Source organism: Capricornis sumatraensis, chromosome 22 (genome assembly GCF_032405125.1).
Source record: "Capricornis sumatraensis isolate serow.1 chromosome 22, serow.2, whole genome shotgun sequence".
Classification (NCBI taxonomy): Eukaryota; Metazoa; Chordata; class Mammalia; order Artiodactyla; family Bovidae; genus Capricornis; species Capricornis sumatraensis.
This window is the reverse complement of record NC_091090.1, coordinates 12267823-12276372: the sequence shown is the minus strand read 5'-3', so window position 1 is coordinate 12276372 and position 8550 is coordinate 12267823. Positions and strand designations below refer to the sequence as shown.

General features: G+C 49.4%; 1 protein-coding gene across 1 annotated transcript; it reads left to right on the top strand.

Annotated features, from left to right (window-relative positions):
- The first annotated feature begins 204 nt into the window (after positions 1–204).
- On the top strand, positions 205–7239 carry LOC138069658 (HLA class II histocompatibility antigen, DO alpha chain-like). The gene is made up of 5 exons (XM_068960984.1): positions 205–313; positions 4707–4955; positions 5371–5652; positions 5747–5882; positions 7197–7239. Exons 1-5 carry the CDS (start codon positions 232–234, stop codon positions 7237–7239), a joined length of 792 nt encoding a protein of 263 aa, XP_068817085.1. The 5' UTR covers positions 205–231.
- The last annotated feature ends 1311 nt before the right edge of the window (positions 7240–8550 follow it).

The following is an 8550-nucleotide window of genomic DNA, read 5'->3' as shown; positions in this document are numbered from 1 at the left end:
TCCCTGGGGCAGGTGGGCCCAGTGACCTCTTCCATCTTCTCATCCAGGCGCTTTCCTTCGAATCTTCCCCCAGCAACAGCTACCCCAACTGAGAGAATTTCTCTGATTGGCTGAACACAGCAGGGGGCTCCCCAGCCCCACCCCAGAATCTGTTTGCTTCCTCTTCACCTCCACCTTCTTCCTTTACCCCCACACCAAGCGGGACTTATCTGGTTAAAGCACCAGAGGGCAATGGTCCTCAGGGGGAGGCTGGTCCTGGGACTGCACACCTTGATGACCCTCCTGAGCCCCCAGGAAGTTGGGGCCATCAAGGGTGAGTGCTGAGGGCGCTGGGCGAGGAGAGGAGATTACGGGTGTGGGGTCACCCTTGTGATGGTACAGAGTGTGAGCGGTTCCTCGCTGCTGGTTTACGGCAACTTCCGTTGCGAAGAGACTCCCCGTCCCTCTCACCTCGATCAGGTCTGTCCTGGACCTAAAATACAGGCTCAGCCTGGCCACACCAGCCATGTTCTGGTGCCTCCTCTTCCTCCCTCCTTCCTTTCGTTTTTTAGAATTTTTTTTTTTTTAACTGTGGACCATTTTTAAAGTCTTCATTGGATTTGTTACAACATTGCTTCTGTTCTATGTTTTGGTTTTTTGGATGTACGGCATTGTAGGATCTTTGCCTGGAGAATCCCAGGAACGGTGGAGCCTGATGGGCTGCCATCTATGGGGTCGCACAGAGTCGGACACGACTGAGGCGACTTAGCAGCAGCTACCCCCTGGCCAGGGATCGAACTTGTAACCCCTGCATTGAAAGGTGGAGTCTTAACCACTGGACCACCAAGAAAGTCCCCTTACCCCCCTCTCTGAGACCCAAACCTCCATCTTGCTGCCCAGCATCCTGATTTTTTAAAAACAACTTTCATGCATTTATTTCCTTTTGGTTGTGCTGGGTCTTCACTGCTGTGCATAGACTTTCTCTAGCTGCAGCAAGCCAGGTGGCTCTCTAGCTGCGGTGTCCCGGCTTCCCTCGTTGTGGGGCGCAGGCTTGAGGGGGCCAGGGCTCGGTAGCTGCAGTGCACCAGCTTAGCTGCTCCACGCCGTGTGGAATTTCCCCAGACCAGGGATCGGACCCGTGTCCCCTGCACTGGCAGGTGGATTCTTATCCACTGTACAGCCAAGGAACACCATCTCTTTTTCTTTAATTTATATTTTTAAAATTCTGTGGCCAAGATGCACAGCATGTGCTATCCTAGTTCCCTGCCTAAGGATCAAACCTGCCTCCCCTGCATTGGAAGCATGGAGTCTTAGCCACTGGACTGCCAAGGGAGTCCCAGCATCCTGATTTCTGTAGAATTCCTGGTTTGAAATGTGCCCATGCACCTCCAGCTCTAGTACCATATTTTTTACCAGGTCAATAGAGAGTTGTTTATGTCTTTATCCTGCTCTGTGCATGAGCTCCTTGTCTGCAGGGCCCACAGCTGGTTGGTCTATACTCCCCTGGGGCCTGTATCGTGCTGCCCACACGGTGGTTTCTCATGACTGCTGTGCAATTAACTTCATAGGACTATCAAGCCATCTTATCCACAGTCACCTAAACCCTAATTTCTAGAAAGCTGAGCCTCCTTCATGTTAAGAGACACATTTAGTCATAATGCTCTGAGCAGAAGAGATGGAACGTGAACTTTGAACTTCGAATCCCCTTTCCATTGCTCTCTGCAATACCTTGGGCTGTCTTTTTCTGCCCTTCTTAGTTCTTACTCCTACAGCCATCTCCTGTTTCCCCTCACACCCGCTTACACTGCATCTCTGTGCCCACAGTTCCATGGATGCTCTTTTTTTTTTTTTTTTGGCCTTTTTTCAAAAATTGAAGGATAATTCAGTTCAGTTCAGTTGCTCAGTTGAAGGATAATTGCTTTACAGAATTTTGTGGTTTTCTGTCATTCATCAACAAGAATCGGCCATGGGTACCCCCATGTCCCCTCCCTCCCAAAACTCCCCCCCGTCTCCCTCCCCACCCCACCCTTCTAGATTGTCACAGGGCCCCTGTTTGAGTTCCCTGAGTCATAGAGCAGATTCCCACCGGCCATGTATTGTACATAGGCTATTGTACGTTTCCATGCTACTCTCCATGCATCTCCCCTCTCCCTCCTCCCCTCCCCCCTTGTCCGTAGGTCTGCTTTCTATGTCTGTTTCTCCATTGCTGCCCTGAAAATAAAGTTATCAGGACCATCCTTTTAGATTCCATATATATGCATCAATATACAATATTTATATTTCTCTTTCTGACTTACTTCACTCTGCATAAGAGGCTCTAGGTTCGTCCACCTCTTTAGAACTGACTCAAATCTGTTCCTTTTCATGGCTGAGTAATATTCTATTGTGTGTATGTACCACAATTTCTTTATCCATTCATCTGTCGATGGGCATCTAGGTCGTGTCCATGCTCTAGCTATTGTAAATAGTGCTGCAATGAACAATGGGGTACATGTGTCTTTTTCAATTTCGGTTTCCTCAGGGTATATGCCTAGGAGTGGAGTTGATGGATCATATGGTGGCTTTATTTCTAGCTTTTTAAGGAATCTCCATACCATCTTCCATAGTGGCTGTATCAATTTACATTCCCACCAACAGTGCAAGAGTGTTCCCTTTCGTCCACACCCTCTCCAGCATTTATTGTCTGTAGACTTTTTGATGATGGCCATTCTGACTGGTGTGAGGTGGTATCTCACTGTAGTTTTGATTTGCATTTCTCCAATAATGAGCGATGTTGAGCATCTTTTCACGTGTTTGTTAGCCATCTGTATGTCTTCTTTGGAGAAAGGTCTGTTTAGGTCTTTTTCCCACTTGTTGATTGGGTTGTTTGTTTTTCCGGTGTTGAGTTGTATGAGCTGCTTGTATATTTTGGAAATTAATCCTTTGTCAGCCGTTTCACTTGCTATTATTTTCTCCCATTCTGAGGGCTGTCTTTTCACCTTTCACCTTGTTTGTAGTTTCCTTTGCTGTGCGAAAGCTTTCATGTTTAATTAGGTCTCACTTGTTTATTTTTATTTTCATTACTCTAGGAGGTGGGTCATAGAAGATCTTGCTTTCATTTATGTCATCAAGTGTTCTGCCTATGTTTTCCTCTAAGAGTTTCATAGCTTCTGGTCTTACATTTAGGGTTTTAATCCATTTTGAGTTTCTCTTTGTGTATGGCATTAGGAAACATTCTAATTTCATTCATTTGCATGTAGCTGTCCAGTTTTCCCAGAACCACTTATTGAAGAGGCTATCTTTGCCCCATTGTATATTCTTGCCTCCTTTGTCAAAAATAAGGTACCCATAGGTCCGTGGGTTTATTTCTGAGCTTTCGATCTTGTTCCATCGGTCTATATTTCTGTTTTTGTGGCAGTACCATACTGTCTTGATGACTGTAGCTTTGTAGTATAGTCTGAAGTCAGAAAGATTGATTCTACCAACTCCATTCTTCTTTCTCAAGAGTACTTTGGCTCTTTGGGGTCTTTTGTGTCTCTATACAAGTTTTGAGATGTCTTTTTGTTCTAGTTCTGTGAAAAATGCCATTGGTGATTTGATAGGCGTTGGACTGAATCTGTAGATTGCAGTTGGTAGTATAGTCACTTTCACAATATTGATTCTTCCTACCCAGGAACATGGAGTATCTCTCCATCTGTTTATGGCATCTTTGACTTCTTTCATCAGTGTCTTATACTTTTTCATATACAGTTCTTTTGTCTCCTTAGGTAGGTTTATTCCTAGATATTTTGTTCTTTTTGTTACAACGGTGAATGGGATTGATTCCTTAATTTTCTTTCTGATTTTTTCATTGTTTGTTGGTATATAGAAATGCAAGTGATTTCTGTGCACTGACCTTGTACCGTGACTTTGCTGAATTCACTGATCAGCTTTAATAGTTTCTTTGGGGGTTTCTATGTATAGTATCATGTCATCTGCAAACAGTGAGAGTTTTACTTCTCTTCTGATCTGGATTCCTTTCATTTCTTTTTCTTCTCTAATTGTTGTAGCTAGGACTTCCAAAACTATGTTCAATAATAGTGGTGAGAATGGACACCCTTGTCTTGTTCCTGATCTTAGAGGGAATGCTTTCAGTTTTTCACCACTGAGAATAATGTTTGCTGTGGGCTTATCATATATGGCCTTTGCTATGTTGAGATAGGTTCCTTCTATGCCATTTTTTGAAGCGTTTTTATGATAAATGGGTGCTGAATTTTGTCAGAGGCTTTTTCTGCATCTATTGAGATGAGCGTATGGTTTTTATCTTTCAATTTGTTAATATGGTGCATCACACTGATCGATTTGCATATATTGAAGAATCCTTGCATTCCATGGGTGCTTTTAGCCTCAGTTTCTCCTCGTCCCACCCCTACTCTTCTCATCTCGCGCACAGGACTGCACTGGGACTGGAGGTCAGAGTCAAGATTTAGCTCTGGGACCACAAGCCTGAGTTTAGGTGGCCTCTCTTCTTCCAGCGCAGTGTGCTGGGCTGAACCCTTGCCTGTGCGCTGGCCAGCCCCTCCATCCTCTCCTTTCCAACCCTCAGCAACTCCTCTGCTCTCCAGGGACCAACTCAGTGTCAGAACAGGACTCTTCCCCCACACAGAACCCAGGATGGGGCATAGCTCAGAACTCAACCCATCACACCTGATGGATGAGAGCTGATACCTTTTCTTTTCTCCCCCTGACCCTGAACTCACCCAACACAGCTGACCACATGGGTTCCTACGGACCAGCCTTCTACCAGTCTTATGACGGTGCAGGTCAGTTCACCTATGATTTTGATGGAGAACAGCTGTTCTCTGTGGACCTAAAGAAGAGGGAGGCTGTGTGGCATCTGCCTGAATTTGGCAACTTCGCCTACTTTGACCCGCAGAACGGGCTGGTCAGTATCGCAATGATCAAAGCGCATCTGGAGGTCTTGGTGGAGCGCTCCAACGGCACCAGAGCCCCCAACGGTACTGGGCCCTTCCCCTGCCCATGCCCCCCAGGCCCCCAGCAAGCAGAGGAGGTCCAGAGAAGCCTCTGCCCCAGCCCTCAGGCCTCTGTTGGCTCCCTGGCCCCACTCTCAAAATCTGAGACTGTTGTTCTCAACCCCTTTCTTTCCCGGGAGGTTCTAGATCTCCTCAGATTCCTTCCACAGCCCCTTCCTATAGGAATGACCCCTCCTGCCTGGCAGATACGGCACCCCCTGGGCACCCCCTGTCCCTTCATTCTCTTGTCCCTCTGTTCCCCGCTTCTGCCCCAGTGTCACCAGCCCAGAGCCTCCACTGCTCTCAGAAGGCTAATACCAGGAAGCTCCCCTCAATCCATCCCTGATGAGGCCCCAGCTGGAGGCTGCTCCTGTGGGATTCAAGGCCTGCTTCTTCCTAGTGCCCCCCAGAGTGGCTGTGCTGCCCAAGTCTCGCGTGCAGCTGGGCGAGCCCAACGTCCTCATCTGCATCGTGGACAACATCTTCCCCCCGGTCATCAACGTCACCTGGCTGCGCAACGGCCAGCCCGTCACCCAGGGCGTGACCCAGACCAGCTTCTACGCCCAGCCTGACCACTCGTTCCGGAAGTTCTACTACTTGACCTTTGTGCCCTTGGCGGACGACTTCTATGACTGCAAGGTGGAGCACTGGGGCCTGGACCAGCCGCTCTTTCAGCACTGGGGTACGGAGCCCCCTCCCTGCTGCCCACCTCAGACCATGCATCCTTCACCCTGAATCTCTTTGCAGGACCCCCTGACCTTCCCTTTCTCTCCCAGAGCCCCAGGTGCCCACCGTGCTGCCTGACACCACAGGGACTCTGGTCTGTGCCCTTGGCCTGATCCTCGGCCTGGGGGGCTTCCTCGGGGGCATCACCCTCATCATCACAGGCACGTGCCTGTCCAGCGCCCCCAGGTGCACTGGGGGTCTCGGGGGAGGAAGGTGGGGACTCTGCACAGGATGGGGGTGGAGGACGAGAGATTCTGGGAGGGGAGCAGGGACAAGCAGAGGGGAGGCGAGGGGGTCAGGTTGGAGGGAGGTGGGCAGAGAAGGACCCAGAATTGTGAGCTTGAAGCTTGATCACGTGGTTTTTGCTACTTTAGGTGATGACCCTTCTGAGAGAAGCAAGTGTGAGACACCATTCAGCTTCCTGGCAAGTTTCTGACAGCCCTTGCCTGCTCATTGTGACTCCACCAAGTTCATCATGCTGACTTTGAATGGGATCAACCCCTGTCCCATAGGTCTCCTTTTTGGCCCCCATACTCATGGCAGGGACTTGTGGGGAACCAACGCGCTCCCTTTCCCAGCCCCAACACACACACGCACACACACACACACACAAAAGCCCTGGTTTATTGGTTTACCCAAAGCCCTGGCCAGCAGCAGTAAAATTTTAAACAATGTTTGCACAGTGTCCATCTTCCCAGGCCTTAGCCAATTCTCTAAGGGTGTAAGGGACACTAGGGGGCCTCCCAGGTGGCCCAGTGGGTAAAGAATCTGCCTGTCATGCAGGAGATATGGGTTTGATCCCTGAATCGGGAAGATCCCCTGGAGAAGGGCGTGGCAACCCACTTCAGTATTCATGCCTGGAGAACCCCATGGGCAGAGGAGCCTGGTGGGCTATAGTCCGTGGGGTCCCAAAGAGTCGGATATGACTGAAGGGACTGAGCATGCGTGCAAAGGACTCTAGGGTCTGGAAGAGGGGATTTCTGGTGATGGCCATTGAGCGTGACGTGCTACTGGGGACTGGCATTCATTCACGGGCCAATCTAGCTATGTCTTGCTTCATTTAACTTGTCAGTGTGGGGCCCCTTGTGTGTCACTTGTGAATGGACCACTTCACATGGACGTCATGAAATTTATATCCTGAATTTAGATTTGCCCCCAAAGGGATGCAGAATATTCTGTTCATTGCAACTCCCCTAGCTGATGACAGTTCTGAAGGACACCAGGCAAGGGAACATTCATGGAAACTTCCAGATTTACCGTCATGAAGAGGCCATCGGTATCCAGCTGTGACCCAGATACTGTCTCCATTTTCTGCATTCACTAGAGTTCCATGCCTGGCAAACAGAGGCCAAGGCTTGGGTAGGATGGCCACATCCTCCGTCTGAGGTCCATCGCATCAGGTAGGGGGTAGAGAGTAGTGATCGAATACTTCTCAAGGGACCTGTGAGAAGGGAGGTCTAGGAGATACCTGTCTGAATCCTCTTTAAGTCTGTGCCCTAGGGCTTCCCAGGTGGTGCTAGTGATAAAGAACGTGCCTGCCTAGCGCAGGAGACATAAGAGACGCAGGTTCAGCTCCTGGCTCCGGAAGATCCCCTGGAGGAGGGCATGGCAACCCACTCCAGTGTTCTTGCCTGGAGAATCCCATGGACAGAGGAGCTTGGCAGGCTATAGTCCACAGGGTCACAAAGAGTTGGATACGATTGAAGCGACAGCACGCATGCGGAAGGTTTTAGCTTACTGTGAACAAAATTTAAAATACCCCCAAAGCAATAACCAACTCTACAAAGTAGTTTATGGAGTGAAGTGAAAGTTGCTCAGTTGTGAGCAGAAAGTTGCTCTCTTTGCCACCCCAGGGACTATACAATCCATGGAATTCTCCAGGCCAGAATACTGGAGTGGGTAGACTTTCCCTTCTCCAGGGGATCTTCCCAACCCAAGAATTGAACCGGGGTCTCCTACATTGCAGGCGGATTCTTTACCAACTGAGCTATTATATCAGGTACCAGATGAGTGGTACAGATTGGTGGTTTTCAAACTGAATACACAGAAGAGCCACTTGGGAGCCTTTTGATGAGTACAGGCTACTCTAAGATCTACTGAATGAGTATCTCTGGGGTGGAGAGAGTGGTGACAGGGACTTTGTAATTTTTAACACGCTCCAGATGGTGCTGATGAAGTCGTTCTGGCCCCAGACTGGGGTCTGGGAACAGAGACTGGCTGGTGCCATCGGAGGTCATTGGAAGAGCGGATCCCTGAGTTCTGAGTGATTCGGGAAGACTTTCTGGAAACCCTGGGCCGTTTAGGGCGTAGAAGTTGAGCAAGGGACTTCCCTGGTGGTCTTGTGGTTAAGACTCTGCCCTTCCAGTGCAGGGGATGTGGGTTTGATCCCTGGTTGGGGAACTAAGCTCTCTTGTGCCAGGTGGCACAGCACCCCCCCACCAAAAAAAGAAGAAGCTGAGCGTAATACAGGTATGTAGGGGTAAGATAGGTATGTAGGGGTTTGGAATTTGAGCGTTTTGTCCTGGAAAAAAAAAAAGAAACCAAGAGATTATGGGGACTCTGTGGGCTTCCCGGGAGAGAGTGAGGTGGGGAGTCACAGGCCAGAAGTGGACTTGTGTGGGAGTGAGGGAGGGTTGTCCTAGGTGTGATTTTTGTTTGTCAGTCACGGAAACGCTATTAGAATAATCACAGACACAAGAGAGGGTATTTACAATAAAGACGCCAGAGTGGTACCCAGAACCCAAGGGTGAGTTTGAGTCAGGCGCGCAGGGAGCAGAACTCAGAGCTGAAGCGCCAGCAGAGCCCAGCGCCCAGCCCTCTCCGGGCCGCAGACCCCCTGCTCTCTAGGTGTCTG